The 16,184-nt window shown below is 41.6% G+C and overlaps 1 protein-coding gene across 1 annotated transcript in view; it reads right to left on the bottom strand.

Moving 5' to 3' along the window:
• Window positions 1-3,094: 3,094 nt before the first annotated feature.
• The window catches only part of obsl1b (obscurin like cytoskeletal adaptor 1b), a 120,574-nt gene continuing 107,484 nt past the window's right edge, over window positions 3,095-16,184 (bottom strand). Inside the window, exons 22-34 of the mRNA XM_010792236.1 lie at window positions 12,303-12,575; window positions 11,518-11,793; window positions 11,165-11,440; window positions 10,599-10,874; window positions 10,240-10,515; window positions 9,853-10,122; window positions 9,468-9,734; window positions 9,091-9,360; window positions 8,273-8,539; window positions 6,619-6,885; window positions 5,892-6,004; window positions 5,098-5,251; window positions 3,095-3,201 (exon numbers count right to left, since the gene is read on the bottom strand). Of these exons, the coding sequence (XP_010790538.1) occupies window positions 3,095-3,201; window positions 5,098-5,251; window positions 5,892-6,004; window positions 6,619-6,885; window positions 8,273-8,539; window positions 9,091-9,360; window positions 9,468-9,734; window positions 9,853-10,122; window positions 10,240-10,515; window positions 10,599-10,874; window positions 11,165-11,440; window positions 11,518-11,793; window positions 12,303-12,575 (3,092 nt within the window). The remainder of the gene's footprint in view (window positions 3,202-5,097; window positions 5,252-5,891; window positions 6,005-6,618; window positions 6,886-8,272; window positions 8,540-9,090; window positions 9,361-9,467; window positions 9,735-9,852; window positions 10,123-10,239; window positions 10,516-10,598; window positions 10,875-11,164; window positions 11,441-11,517; window positions 11,794-12,302; window positions 12,576-16,184) is intronic.

The raw sequence follows: 16,184 nt of genomic DNA, 5'->3' as shown, positions 1-16,184 counted from the left end.
AAAAATTTATACGTGACACAAAGACATTGGATTAACCTTGAGCGGCGTTTTTATTCCGGTGAACACAACTTTTGATCACAAATCAAAAAAGGTAAGACGTAATTATTGTTGATTTGTGATCAAAAGTTGTGTTCACCGGAATAAAAACGCCGCTCAAGGTTAATCCAATGTCTTTGTGTCACGTATAAATTTTTACTGATAATCCACCATCATATTTATGGCAATATACTGGGTATAAAGTTTTGCCGTCCAGGCTTGTACTTTCAGATGTGCTTTGTTTGCTTCTCTATTACGTCCGCAATGGTAATTTTTACGTGGATTTGGGAACTGCCCCTCGATTCTATTGGACATTTTGGTTAAGAAAAAGGTGTAAATCACCCAAATCGACCAATGGGTTCCAGAGATATGATCCTGCGTAAAGTATGAAGAATGCCAGCCAGCGTAAGAACATTACGCAGCCGACTTCATTTATTGTTTACTACCGTAAGGAAGCAGGAATTGCAGGACCCAGAGCGCACGGAGCACAGAGCGGACAGCAGATAACGGAATTGCAGTTTTATTGCTTATAGATTATCAGAACATTTCAAAGGGGTCACAGCCACATTGGATATTAACCTATGGATTAACTACATCATCGTTGTTATCGTTTTAATGCCATTGAAGACCAGTTTAGACCAGACAAAGACATAGGTAAACCATGTTAGCATTGTGTAGCTACCTAGCGCCACTTCTTTTGATTTACGTTTTTGTTGATAACGTTGCAAGTTTGTATCTTTCAGTGTTGAGGTGGGCACCGTTAGATTCTATCTTTATGATCATAAACGATGTGTTGTATGTGCAGCTGGGATAAGTAATAAGGGAGCTAGGAGTGATTTTAGGTGCAGTAATAGGTTAGCATTTTTCGCTCGGGGCTAATCCAGAGGCTCACTGTTAGCATTGTGGGGCCTAAGAGGATAACAGAGTATGTTTTTTTTTTTATAATACAGTTGTATTTGGATGGAATGAATACCTATAGTGATAATTCAAAGTAATACAATTATTTTTACAGTGAAAAAGGTCAAATGGAATCGATGGTTCCCAAATTACCCAGAGGTGAGTATTTTTCTAAACCTCTCTAAAAAGGTCAAATTTCACCTGTTTTTCATCAATCTTGATACAGGGTATTTATTATATGTTATAGTTTGGATTCCTAAAGCTTTTAGTCTACTAACCCATCATTCAAGGGTGGTTTTCACTATAAGTAATGGGGTTTCTTTCGGCGGACATTATAATTTACATGTTTTTACTATGTTCCATCTGAATTTACTTTAAAATAAAAACATCTATATTGATTCTGACACTTCTACATCCAACTCACAGATGTAACCTTGCTTTGAGAGAAAATATTATTAATGTACCCCTTTTAGAAGTGAAGATATAGTCTTTGCTGTGTTAGTGGCATTTTGGAGCCTGAAACCTGAAAAACAGGCTCAGGGCTTAAGAGGTTAAATAAGCACTAATTAGAAGGTTATTGAGGAAAAACTCTCAACTAATGGTTTATTTCTTGTAGAATATGGTCATGTAGAATAAGGCATTAATAAGTGTTTTATAATGACTAATAAAGAGCCAATATACTGCTAATATGCATGTTAATTAACAACTCGTTGATGGTTAATTTGTGTACCTTAATATAAAGTGTTACACATTTTTTTTTTGACTAGTGAAAATGTCAGAATCTGTTTTTACCGCCAGTAAAATGACAGTGATGTTTTCACCCATAAAGGGGATCCGCCATGATGTAGAGAGGAAGTACCCAATGGGATGCTGTCATGTATTCGTGTTGATCTTTACAACCTTACCTTCTGCCTCGCTACATTCACTCGGGAAGATTGGTCCAATATGATAGCGATTTCTCGGGACACGGGCTGTCAGAAGCGTAACAGTGTCTGAGTAACACAACATCAAAGTGATACTACAAGCATGACTAACCCATGATTGGTCTCAGTTATGTCACAGACACTTGTGTGTGCCAGCAGAAAGCACAAACCTGCCTGACGTTAAAACAATAAAACTGGGACACTCATTTCTTTAGTTTTTGTAACTGAACAAAGCTGCGGATGTTTCCCAGCTCACACAGAGTGGAGAAGTTGTTTCTGCAGGTGAAGGTGTACCATCGCTAAAATACCATCACTGAACAGGGACAGAGCCTCAGTTTTTCATTTGGTTTGTCCCCATGGCACACATTCAACCTGCTGTGTAAGATGTTTGCTCAGTAGAGCTAACACAAAACAGGCACTGACCATGCAATGTCTTCCCAATGAATCATCACGGACCCAAAAGAAGTGCTGCTGTTCACAGAAGTAAATGATGGGATTTTCTGAGTGTAGTGGATCCAAAATCCCATTTTAACCCGAGCGGCTGGAGTGGGCGGACGCACAAACTCCGTGAACCTTGACGTCAGCGCACAAAGCCGCAATTGAAGACAAATCTGTGTAATAGACTCTCCATAGATCTTTGAATGGTAAATGGAATGTACTTATATAGTGCTTTATCCAGTCTTTAAGACCCCTCAAAGCGCTTTACATACTACATGTCATTCACCCATTCACACCCATTCATACAGAGCAGTGTACCTTACTCTAGGACCTAACATTCACACACATTCACACACTGTTGGCCATGCCATCGCGAGCAACTCAGGGTTAAGTATCTTGCCCAAGGATACATCGACATGTTGACTGCATGGGCTGGGATCGAACCCACAACCTTCTGGTTGAAAGACNGTGTGCCTTGGCACCTGAACATCAGCAGCAGAGGACTCTTTAAAGTAGAGACACAACTGATATACACCTGAACATCAGCAGGAGAGGACTCTTTAAAGTAGAGACACTACATACTGATATGAACCTGAACATCAGCATAACGGCATGCGTGTATTCTTGGCATGTATGTAAAATAATAAGGATTGAATTCATGTTCCCCCGGCGATTAAAACATGTATTCTTCAACCAGCTGGAACCAGCTTGAGAATCTCCTGAAGATCTTTCTAATATTTCCTCTAAACACCTATTTCATAGTTCCTTTCCACTCCATTTCATTCCGCTCTCTATCAGCATCAGTCTCCCTGTCCCTCTCTGTTTTGCTCCTGCTCTCGGAGCTTGAAAGTGGTGAGGACAAAGCAGGTGAGTACTGTAGGATTAGTGATGTTCTGCTTTGCGGCATCTTATTGGAAATCAAGCGGTTATTATGAGGGAAATAATGGCTTCAAATGTAAATCCATCCCAAACAATCTCTTTCCCTCTCTCACATTCACAACAATAAATACATGCAGGAAATAGACGCAATGACTTGAGACAATATGCTGCAGTGATATTTAAATGTTGATTGTGGATGATGGTGTGCTGTTATGGTTATATCTTTGTGAAATAGCTCAGTACTCTCTTATCTTTTATTCCTCATCCATTATCTAATTAATTATCCTACTCTACTAAAGTACTCTTTAACATTAGTCCATCATGTGTTACCTACTACTGTAATTATAGCACATCTTTTCTACCTGGATCTGTCATCAGCCTTTTCAGGCAAAGTAAGTAAGTTTGCTGAATTGTGGCGTATAGCAGGCAACAATGACATTTAATTACAATAAAGTGTTTCATAAGTCCGTAAGTGAATTGTGTAGAAAACGTATTTCCTTCCGGGCTTGCTACAGGAAAACACATTTGCCATGTAATGTGAATGCAATAGCAATTTCTTCTTGCCATTTTCGCCCACCATGTTCTGAAATGTTTTTCTGCAGCGGGATAGAATGAATCGAAAAGTAAAACATCTGTATCCACCCGGTGAGAATTGCCTTCAGTTCTCCAAGCCCTCTTGGGGCGACTGTGGCTGTGAGGGAGTGTGGCCGTCTTTCAACCAGAAGGTTGTGGGTTCGATCCCAGCCCATGCAGTCAACATGTCGATGTATCCTTGGGCAAGATACTTAACCCTGAGTTGCTCCCGATNGGTGGAATGAGCTCCCCATTGAAATCAGGACAGCAGAAAGCTTACACATCTTCCGGGGCAGACTGAAAACTCATCTCTTTCGACTCCACTTCGAGTGATAATCACTCGAAGTGGAGTCGAAAGAGATGAGTTTTCAGTCTGCCCCGGAAGATGTGTAAGCTTTCTGCTGTCCTGATTTCAATGGGGAGCTCATTCCACCATTTTGGAGCCAGGATAGCAAACCCACGAGTTTTTGCTGATGGGAACTTGGGTCCCCCTCGCAGTGTGGTTTCAGCGAGCTGTTTGGCTGATGCAGAGCGGAGTGCACGTGCTGGGGTGTACGGTTTAACCATTCTCTGGATGTAGGAAGGGCCAGATCCATTCGCAGCATGGTACGCAAGTACCAGTGTCTTGAAGTGGATTCTAGCAGTTACTGGAAGCCAGTGAAGGTAGCGGAGGAGCGGCGTGGTGTGGGAGAATTTTGGAAGGTTGAAGACCAGACGAGCCGCTGCATTCTGGATGAGCTGCAGAGGTCGGATGGCACATGCAGGTAGACCAGCCAGGAGGGAGTTGCAGTAGTCTAGGCGTGAGATGACGAGAGCCTGGACCAGAACCTGCGCTGATTTCTGGGTCAGCTGGGGACGTATCCTCCTGATGTTCCTTATTTCAATTATATCTGTTTTTTCCTATTTAAAAATAAATGTCTGCCTGTCTGTCGTTAATATACTTGTTTTGAGTTGTTTTTTTTAACATTTTTAAGTATTAGTTTATCATTTAAAAAACGTGTTTTACTGTTGAGTTTAATTTATAATATTCTGAACAACATTAGCTAGAATTGCCCATGATTGACATGCATCAACATGTCATTTGTGAATAAATGACCAACCCGACGCCACTGATGCAAAGTGCTGTAAAAGGAATACAAATGTGTAGTATTTGTTAATATGGTGAAGTGTCATAGTCTGAGGCACAGTTTGGGCTTTTGCTGTTTTAATATTTCCCGAATTATCTGTTGTTAGTTATTTATATACCAACTACACCATTAAGGCCACCACGTGATTGCTACTGTGAAATTGAAGGCCTTCGTTTCACAGAAAGAAAAAAGGAAGTTTATAGTATTTAGACGGCCAACCTTACCATAAACCTCCACAGTGCAGGATGTGGTAGCATCTCCAGCATCGCAGGTGTAAATGCCAGAGTCACTGACGTGACATTTCATCATCTGAAGAAACCGTTTCCTTCCCATTGAGTAAATGCGCAATTCCTTGCCCGGCTTTAGCTCAACCCCATTCTGGGAGGGACAAAAAAGAAAAAGAAAAACTGATTTCAATTCAAGTATATTTAATCACTTTAAACATCTGAATCTAGGTGAAGTATTATCCAATTATTTCAGTTTTTTGTTCTGTATTGATTATCACAAAGTTAACAAAATACAACAATAACTTCAGGATTGACCTAAAGAATTTGGTCAAAAAAACATAAATGCTAGGTTGTTTGACAGTTTGAAGTGTAATGCACTACTCGTAATGATTTTGGCTTTGTGTAAATTACGACAGGTGTATGATGCTTTGTGTAATTAAGGCAGGTGTATCATCTTGTAAACGGTGTTTTAATAAAGCGGTGTTTTTATCCTGTCCACATTGTAATTGCAGTGCCTTAATTTTGAAAGACCAAATTCCCCATGGTTAAATAGCTGTATGTTTATCTCCGAAAAGGAGATGGATATCCTGTTTTTTTTAGCCCCTGACTTTAATTTTACATTTCAATTATGTAGCATTTCTTATGCAAAGCGAGGGTGTGTTAAGTTTTTATAATGTTATGGTTTTTTGTTTTACTTTGAGGTGATACCACATTGTAATGTGACACTTTGTCATAGATAGTTTTTGATTTGGTTGTTAGTTATGAAAATAAAACAAGAATGCAACCCTTGCCTTCATCCACTTCACATCAACGTTGTGTCTTGACAGTTCACACTCAATAGAGATTACTGCCCCATCAGGGAATTTCTGGTCTTCCAGTTTTCTGAAAATGGTCACAGGGGGCTCTAGTGGACAAAAAACATTAAAAGTTAGGCAATTAAAAGAACATCTTAAATGTCTTCACTTCAAACAATGCACAAAGTATGTCTGTTGCAGCTCAAAAAAGAAATACGGTTCAGTTATGTGGAATAATTTACCGTGATGAGATTTTCATCCAATTGTCATCGCCGTAGCTCAAAGGGATGATGCATCCTGAGTGACTCGGCATGAAGCGGATTATTTTACAGCATGAGGTTAAACTAGCCCCTGACAGATAAGAGTGAACAGAGCTACCGCTTGTCACCGGGTCAGGGTAGACTACTTTGTGTTTGTAAGGTGAGCCCGGATAAAGCCAACAGAAGTGGAGCCGTCGCTCTATTCTATTATCATGCCTCAACTGGTTGGCATCTGGTCTACTGTGAGAGGACCACTTTAGCTACAAGTCTGAAGTCACAACACACATTTACAGTAACATTTGTTTTGGTAATACTGCAGTCTAGTGTACCCTGGTTTTGTGCGTTGAAAATGTACAAAAGTAGACTCCTTGTTAAAACTACATTTCCTCCAGAACGCCCTTATTTTACTGTGGGTTATCAGACAACTGTGTTAAATAATTGGCAAAACCTCTTAAATGACTCACCCGTCACAACAAGCCTTGCAGTCGTCTTCAAATTCTCCACAGAGAATGTAAAGGTACCGGTGTCTTCTACCGACAGGTTATAGATGGTGAGGCTGTGGACTTGTCCTTTGGCACTCATACGATAGTGATTTGTCGGCTTAAGCTTGATTGCGTTTCTCATCCAGGTGCCGGGTACATTGGAATGAGAGAGCTCCACCTCAAAAGAGGCAGTTTCTCTCTCTGTTGTTTTAATGTCGGTCAGCCCTCTCTTGATTGTGATCCTTCGAGCTGTAAAGAACATTGCAGACATGTGTAAAAAGGCGGAACAATACTCCCAACAAGTGCAGCTTCTTAGTGTGCATTTTCACTGTCCATTGTAAGAAAATTATAGTTAAACAAATGTTATGTTTAATAGATTGACCTTAGTCAGAAGCGTTTGCATTCCACTTTAACACTGAGATAGACATGGTGTCCCTTTTTCTGTTACAGAATAGTCTTGGAGTCTGTTCTGAACACATCAGTCTGTAGTTAAACAATACAAGCTGGCACACATCGACAAGCCAATAGTTTAGTCATTTGAGTATGGGGCTTTACACAAAAGCCCGCTTTGAAACTGCCAACATTTTTCACTTATTCTAACAGACGCACATTCCCTGTGGAAAAAAGGGAGTGTTTATTTTGGAGACCTGATGACAGCAACCTTAGTTTTGAAGGCCAGAGTGTAAATTTAGACGCAATCGGAGGAGATCCAAATTCATAGGAGGTGCCAACAGCAGCCTGAAGTCCTGACTTTCCCTGTCCCACCCACAGTAGTGTTGAAAGAACAGCCTTTAATTCACCTACGGCCTTTGAATCATAGGGCTAAGAAATACAAGAAGCATGTAGAAAGAAAAACAAGCTTATGTACAGCTTAATCACTACAAGATGCCGATTTTATGGTGTGGCAAGATGGTAAAATGGTAAATGGACTGTACTTATATAGCGCTTTATCCAGTCTTTAAGACCCCTCAAAGTGCTTTACATACTACATGTCATTCACCCATTCACACCCATTCATACAGAGCAGTGTACCTTACTCTAGGACCTAACATTCACACACATACCGTTAGCCATGCCATCGGGAGCAACTCAGGGTTAAGTATCTTGCCCAAGGATACATCGACATGTTGACTGCATGGGCTTGGATGGAACCCACAACCTTCTGGTTGAAAGACGACCACACTCCCTCACAGCCACAGTCGCCCATGTGTTCCAAGATTGCTATTTCAATAAATGTAAGTCTTGTTGGTTCATAGGAACATTTTATTATGGTCGTAAAAAAAATGTTATTCTAGTAGTAGTGGCATCTTAAGTTAATTATAAAGCACTTCCCTTAAAACTAATCTGATTATCCATTGACATTGTTAATTAAATCATCAGGGCCTGATTAATCTTTGTCAATAAAGAAAATCTTGTCTGAAAGTCAGCTCGGGCTGTAAGGCTATCACCTGTTAGTTGCCATCATGCTGCAGTACAAGTGCCACCCCGGTCCCCACTCACTCAAATTACTTCTACTCAGTTAATTGGGATTTGCCCTCACGTGAAGCAGCGTTGGAGGGCGTGCTAGAGGTGGAGTCATCGGCAACAGCGGTAAACAAACAACAAGAGGGCATAGTGAGAACACGTGCACACTCACGTTCCACTGTGAGCTGGGCTTGCGTGCGGTCGTGGAGGGTCTCACAGCTGTAGCTGCCCCGGTCAGAAATGGCAAGTCTGTGGATGGTGAGACTGTGTTTGCGGCCCTTGTGTTTCAGGGTATTCTTGGCTCCAGGGTGGATCAGTACCCCTTGCCTCATCCACTGCACCTCTCCCGAATCCAGACCTACCTCCACCTCTAGAGTTGCCTCACTGTACTCTTCAGCGACAACTGGCATCATTTTCTTGGTGAACAGCACCTGTTGCTCTAAATATATTAAATATATTTATGTCTTCTTTATACATTTTTCATAAAAATACTCAAAAAATAACAAATACAGAAAGAGAGACAATCAGCAGAGTTAGTAAGTTCAAGCACATAGAGCAAGAGTACACCTTGGAGTGTCTTTGCCCCCAACAGTGTCACATAAACCAGAACCACTGAGCCACTCTTCTCTCAGTTACCAGAGGAATTCCAACAGGAGAAGCTGCTAAGCACTAGCCTTCAAAAGCGCCTCTTCAACTATTTAAACTTGTCTGAATGGGCCTTTATTTTGAATACACACTTAAGTGGTGCCAATGGTACGCAGGCATATAAACTCTCCTACTTTCCACTTTTATATTTTATACTCCAGTGTTGCTGATAATAGCTCATACGTAAAAAAAACATGGGGACTACCAGAAAGATAGGAGGTTATTGAAAAGTATTGATTGTTAAATGTTGTAACTTCTGAGATTTGCTAAGACAAATGTATTTACTGTATGTGTGTGTTTGTCTGTGATGAGTATTTAGTCACAGTAGTAATGGATGGAACTCACCTTGGATGTGGAGTTCTGCCTCTGAAACTGTCCCCTCTGCATCAGCTGTTACTCTGCCGCTATCTGATACCATGCAGTTGTGGATGCAGAGCATGTGGCATAGTCCGTTACTTGAAATGACAGTGCGCTCATTTGGAGCTACTTGCTTGCCATTTTGGCGCCACACCAAGTGAGTGTCCTCTGGTGAAACCACACACTTAAATACTGCATCTTCTCCTTCACGGACAGTGATGTTACGAAGCTCCGCAATGAACTCAACAACACGGGGAGCTGTAAATATTAAGATGGCACATGGACAATGTTAAACATTATTTATTATTTAACATTTATTAATACATTATTTTTGCCTTTTTATTTTATTATTTAAAAGGACTTACTTTGTACATTTACAGTAGCTGAGGTCCTGTCATCTGTGGATTCGCAGGCATATTCTCCAGCATCTTCTTCCTGTAGTTGCTGGATGGTAAAGCTTCGCTCTTGACCTTGTGCCCTTATTGTGTGCCGACGGCTTGGAGAGATGTCGTGGCCATCTTTAAGCCACTGGACATCTGCTTTAGGCTTGCTGATCTCACATTGTAATATAAGTATACTACCTTTCAGAGACACAATGTTCTCCAATGGTTTGGTAAATGTCATTTTCATTCCTGATGAGTAAAATAAAAAAACAATAATCCAAAAATGTTAGCTTAGAAACAGTTAGGATCAAGTTACTGCTACTTGGAAATAGTGGTCACATTTAATTTAGGATTGCCAAAGTCTTACCTTTGACTAAAAGACTGAACTGCATCTGATCTGTGTTAATGTCACAGACATATTCTCCAGAATCTGACAGCTGCAGGGGATTAATGGTGAGCTTGTAGGTATTACCCTTACTGGAGATGTGAATGTTGTCCCTGTTCAATAGTTGGCCATCTTTCAGCCACCGAACATTAGTTATTTCTCGGCTCACAGTGGCACACAGCGTAACACTCTCATTTTCATAGGCTGTGATGTTACTAGCTGGTTTTTTATTCTCAAACTTGACTGGTAGCTCTGAGAAAAAATTAGATTTGCTCATGAATTCCATGTGTAAACATGAAGCGATAAGGTAATCAAACAGAAACTAATAAATGTCATCAAAAGCCTGTTCCAAAGTAGTTTAAATCTCACCTTGAACCTCAACAATCGTTGTCAATTTGTCATCCATGGCATCACAAATGTATTCTCCAGAGTCTGAGGGCTGGAGTCCAGTGAGAACAAGCTTCCGTACAACATCATGGCTGTCAATTTGTATACGAGTGTCTGGTTTCAGCATCTCGCCATTCCATAACCATTGGACGGTTGCGTTTGGCCGAGACACTTCACACTCTAAAATGAGGTCATCTCCTTCTACCAGCATATGATGCTCCGGGTGGCCTGAGTTTCCGATGATTGATACTTGAGGCTCTGAACACAAAGGACAATGCATTATTTCCATCCTGATTGAAGGACAGACAGTTAACATTTACATTGCTTGATAATATGATTACCTTTGACAGTGATATAAAAGACCATCTTATCATCCACTGCATCACAGGTGTACTCTCCTGAATCTTCAAGTCCAGCATTAAGGACAACCAGTGAGCGGAAAACCCCTTGCTCTTCGCTACAGTATCGCTCGGTGTCATCAATTAGCTGATTAGCTTTGTACCAACTGACTGAGGCATTCGATCTTGATAGTTCACACACTAGAATAATGTCATCTGACACCAAGAACTGCTTTTCTGTTTTTGTGTCCGTTTTTCCAATAATTTTTACAGGCAATTCTGAAAACAAACAAAATAGTACAGAATTCTATTGGAATGGAACCTTTTTCTGTTTTTATTTTTATTATTATTATTATCATTATTTGTTATCTAGTACAGAGCTCCAACGCCCCTGAAAGATGATATTTTTGTACCCAGGGGTTATATCATAGTGTCTGGGTTAGGGATCTATTGGCTGGATCTTGAGTGCACAATACACATTACTCGTAAAGATACCGTAGAATGTCATCTTTCGGGACATAAGGAGCTCCCTATTATTTTGGAGTTATAGCTTATAGCTAACAACCTACCTTGCACTTCTACATGGAAATCCATCACATCATCCTTAGCATCGCACACATATTGGCCAGCATCTTCCATTATTAGTGAGTGAACAGTTAACTGATGCATGACACCATCCTCAAGGATGGTGATATTTCTGGAGTCTTCTACTTCTTCCCCATTCTTCTTCCAGGTGACTTCAGCATTTGATCTTGAAACCTCGCAGTCTAGAACCAGAGTCTCCCCAACCACTTTGTCTACTCTACCTGCCATCTTCCTCGGACGTACAAAACGAACAGGAGCCTCTGTGAATTTAGAACATTTTCGTGTTAGACATGAATTAACACTGCCCAAGCATTGCATTGAAAACATATTTGTTCACCTGCTATGTTCACAAAGAATATCATGGAGTCATCTGCAGTGTCACAGACATATTCGGCAGAATCTTGGACAGTAGTTTCTGGTATAATAAGTCTTCTGTAGACACCATCCACTTCTAGGATAAGGTTCTCATTCTCCTCCACTTCAAGACCGTCTCGATACCAGCGCACTACTGCATTGGGCCGTGAGATTTCACAGCTCAATACCATCCTCTCAGAGGTCTGTTGGCACAGTTCCATTTGAGACTGACTCGGGGAAACAATACGCACTGGAGGTTCTGGAAAGAGGCGGTAAACATTAGCCATCACTCATTACTTTAATGAATGCTACAAAATATCTGCTAAGTTGTTATGCTTATTGCTTGAGGAACTTTTTGGCATACTGTGATCCTGGTTGAAAGATAAACCCTAGCTTTTGCAATGATAACATTGATGGTATGCTTCAAGCAAAAGTGCTATCAGATCATCAAACATTGCCTTAAACTTCCTACCCTTATTTCAAACCATAAAATTGGTCATGTGACAATTTATTTTTTCTAAATTTGTAGTCCATAACCCGACAAACAAATCATGTTCATGTAGAAATTGGCCAGGAGTTGCGGGGGACAAACAATTGTTTTAGTAATCCCATCACTTTTTGTGTTAGCTTACACAAAGTTCCTAATTAAAAGTATACTGTTGCATTTAGTACCACATGCAAGTCATTGTGCTTTTGGCTGTTACAATACTGAGATACCTAGATATATAGAAATGTGCAATTGACTGTGTGTGGAATCAGGGATTTTACCTGTAATACTAAGATGAAAGAATATTGAAGCGTCGGCTGTGTCACAGACGTATTCTCCAGAATCTTCTACTCCACTAGAAATTATCTTCAGTCGTCGATAAGGGCCTTGAATCTTGAGCTTGATGTTCTCACTTTCTTGCAGCTTTTGTCCGTCTTTGTACCAGCTGACAACACCATTTGCACGAGACAATTCGCAGCTCAGAATAATTCCCTCAGGAACATGACGGTCAAGGTGAACATCTTCCTTGGGGTGGATAATCATTACCGGAGGTTCTTTGGAAGAAAAAAACAGAATATCAAACAATACCCACTATGTGTATATACAACCCATCATCATTATTTCCATCTACAGACCGCCGAAGCCCTCTGCTGTTTTTCTCACTGAATTTTCATCATTACTAACATCTGTATGTGCAATGTCCCCTATTGTTATCCTCTTAGGCGACTTTAACATCCAGATTGACAACCCATCCAATGTTTTTGCAAATGATTTCATCTCACTCCTGGACTGCCTCATTATCACACAACATGTCAACCTCCCAACACATAAAAAGGTCACATACTGGACTTACTCTGCTGCACTGGCATCACTCCCATTAACCTTGCTGTCATTGAATTCCCAATTTCTGACCATAAAGCTGTAATTTTTGATATCCATGCCCCCCTTTCCAAAGCCAAAGAACAACGGTCCATCACCTTCAGAAACATTAAACACATTAACCCCACATATCTCACCACTATTAATTCCTACCCCAATCCTCCAACATCCACCCACCCTGCTGACCTGGTGAATCACTATAATAACTGTCTCTCCTCTTCCCTCACTGCCCTGGCTCCCCTGAAAACTCGCAAAGTTTCATTCACCCACTCCGCCCCCTGGTTCACCTCTGAGCTACGTCAGCTCAAAACAACTGGCCGCCGACTGGAGCGGCTGTGCAAGAGCACCGGACTCTCAGTTCACACGCAAATGTACTCGGATCACCTTCACCTCTACAAGAACGCGCTTTCCAATGCCAAGTCCTCATATTACTCCAACCTCATCAGCACTGGTAACAACAGAGTTCTTTTCTCCACAGTCAGTCACCTACTTCAGCCTCCTCAAACCCTCCCTCCAGATATCTCCATTGACCAATGTACTGACTTTCTGCAATTTTTTCACTCCAAAATTAACACCATTCACCTAGAGCTGGCCTCAGCATGCACCTCCTCAAGTGATCCACCCTGGATGGCTACCACTGGTCCATCACTCATCAGCTCCCTCTCCATCTTCACCCCAGCATCGGAATACACCATCTCAGAGCTCATCCGTAAAGCTAAAACCACCACCTGTCAGCTTGATCCTCTTCACACCACCCTGGTCAAGGCTTGCCTACCAGCCATATCACCCATGATCACTGACATAATTAACTCCTCCCTTGAATTGTACCCACCTCCCTCAAACTGGCTGCAATCACTCCCATCCTCAAAAAACCCGGTACTGACCCAGCAAAATCTAATCCACTACAGGCCCATCTCCAACCTACCCTTCATTTACAAGACCCTTGAGAGGGTGGTTGCCGCACAGTTCCAGTCCCATCTCGACACAAACGACCTCCATGAACCCTTCCAATCTGGTTTCCGCCAAAAATGACCTCCTCCGTGCAGCTGACTCCGGACTTCTCACCATCCTCATCCTCCTTGACCTCAGCGCTGCATTCGATACCATCTCTCACCCACTACTCCTGGACCGCCTGGCTGGCATTGGGATCACTGGTGTTGCACTCTCCTGGTTCTCATCATACCTCACTGANACTCACCAACGACCTCCTCCGTGCAGCTGACTCCGGACTTCTCACCATCCTCATTCTCCTTGACCTCAGCGCTGCATTCGATACCATCTCTCACCCACTACTCCTGGACCGCCTGGCTGGCATTGGGATCACTGGTGTTGCACTCTCCTGGTTCTCATCATACCTCACTGACAGACAGCAGTTTGTACAACTCTGTAATCACAAGTCACAAGAAAGTGCTATTTCACTGGGTGTCCCCCAGGGGTCAGTACTGGGTCCACTCCTATTCATCATATATAAATGTATTATATTATTATTATTATATTCCTTCACTGTTGGTTTTTAACTATCATTTTTATAATAGAGAGAAGCATATGCTCTGTCCTGGATGTCACTTTTTATGAGAAACGGGGAGCTTATTAAACAGCTAGTTAGAGGATACAAATATGCTGACCTCTTTGTAAAATAAAATAAAGCCGAAGGAATCACATGCGAGTTTTCACCATTTGAATTCCAAGCAACACGTTGTGAGGAAGAAAAAGGACATTTCTATGCAGGCGGATTTTCAGCCAGAACTCAATACACAACATGCTATGCATTTCAGATAGGGCTCCACACAAAAACAAGCTTAGCTGGAAAACAAGATGTTGTTGTTTGAATGTTAAGAAGTTCAGCAACAGGTGAGTTTTTCTATAAAGATTGTGAATCCGCAGTAATAATGGGTTGGCAATTTCAGATACCAGTTTTGAGCAGACGTGTTCTGCAGCTTATGGAAATCATGCATCGCTGAGACTCGTACACACACAGGGAAGAAATGTCTCCCTGATTTGTTCATTTATTCATAGATGTATGTGTAAAACATAAATATGTCTATTATTTCAGGAGAATGTCCATTACCAACATGTTGGGTCGATCTTGATCTATAGTTTATTATGAATTAATTTGCTTTAAACAAAACAATGGCTGTACCATCCTCATTTTTATTTGAGAATAATCCCAGAAAATATGTTTAACAAAATAAAAATAAAAGCTAAAACAAACAGTAATTTTCAATGGCTAAAACTTTGTGCACACCCACAAAAAGAGCGTTTATTGCAGTCAAACACAATCGCTCAAACACTGCTTTCTCGTGAGAAAAATGTAGCCACTAAAAACCAACCGAGTCACCCTTGTTGCAGCTTAATAACTCTACCAGTTCAGAAATTGCATGATGGGCATGTATTCTCTGGATTCTCAAAACATGTTGCCACTGCCTAACACTTCCCACTTTAAATCTAAGGTCGGCGGTTTTGAATCCCAATTCTTGTGAAGACTTGCCCTGAATAGCATTAAAGCGCTAGAATTGGGCAGGTGTCTATGAAAGGTAACTAGTCTGTAACCAGAGGTGACATGCCCTGAATAATGGGCTACACCAGGGGTCGGCAACCCCTTGCACGCGTGCCACCATTGGCACCCTAGGAATAAGTGGAATAAGTGTGCAAAATATTTAAATGTTATTTTCGGATCCTGAACGAGACCGCCGCCAGAGCGCGTCTCCCCGTTACCTGCAGAAGGAAGCCATGCACGCAACGCAGACTCTTTAACTCCAGGTGACTTTCTGCTGCTTTCCTCCGTGGTGCAGTGCTGATCGTTTCACCACGGAAGAAAGCACTTCACTAATTGCAGTACCCATAAGGAGCTGTACAAATGCCGCAGTTTTTGTGTGGCTGTGTCTTTAGTTGAAAGCCCAGTGGCGACCTGCTCATCTCTCATCAGAATAATATGCTAGGGGCGGACTGGCCATGTATGTTCTGGGGAATCACAGAACAGACGATCGTCCTTATTATTATTTCGTTTAAACCAATTATTTAAATGTGATTGTTAAATTCGGCATCATGTAAGTTGCGCTGACAGGTCCACACACTGCTTCCCCGCAGCGAGGCTTCCCCCCCCCGTTGATAATTCACGATCGTCGGCACGCTGATAAAATGGCACTTCATATCAAAAAGGTTGCCGACCCCTGGGCTACACTGACCCCAACCACCTGAGGTCAAGAGGTCAGAGCCTAACATGACCCAATGAGGCTTCAGCTACTAGAACTCAAGCAGAGATGAAGAGCAGGTTCAGGTCTTGT

Source organism: Notothenia coriiceps, unplaced genomic scaffold, assembly GCF_000735185.1.
Source record: "Notothenia coriiceps isolate Sejong01 unplaced genomic scaffold, NC01 NC01_scaffold00036395, whole genome shotgun sequence".
NCBI classification, from domain to species: Eukaryota; Metazoa; Chordata; class Actinopteri; order Perciformes; family Nototheniidae; genus Notothenia; species Notothenia coriiceps.
This window is presented reverse-complemented; position numbering and strand designations above follow the sequence as displayed.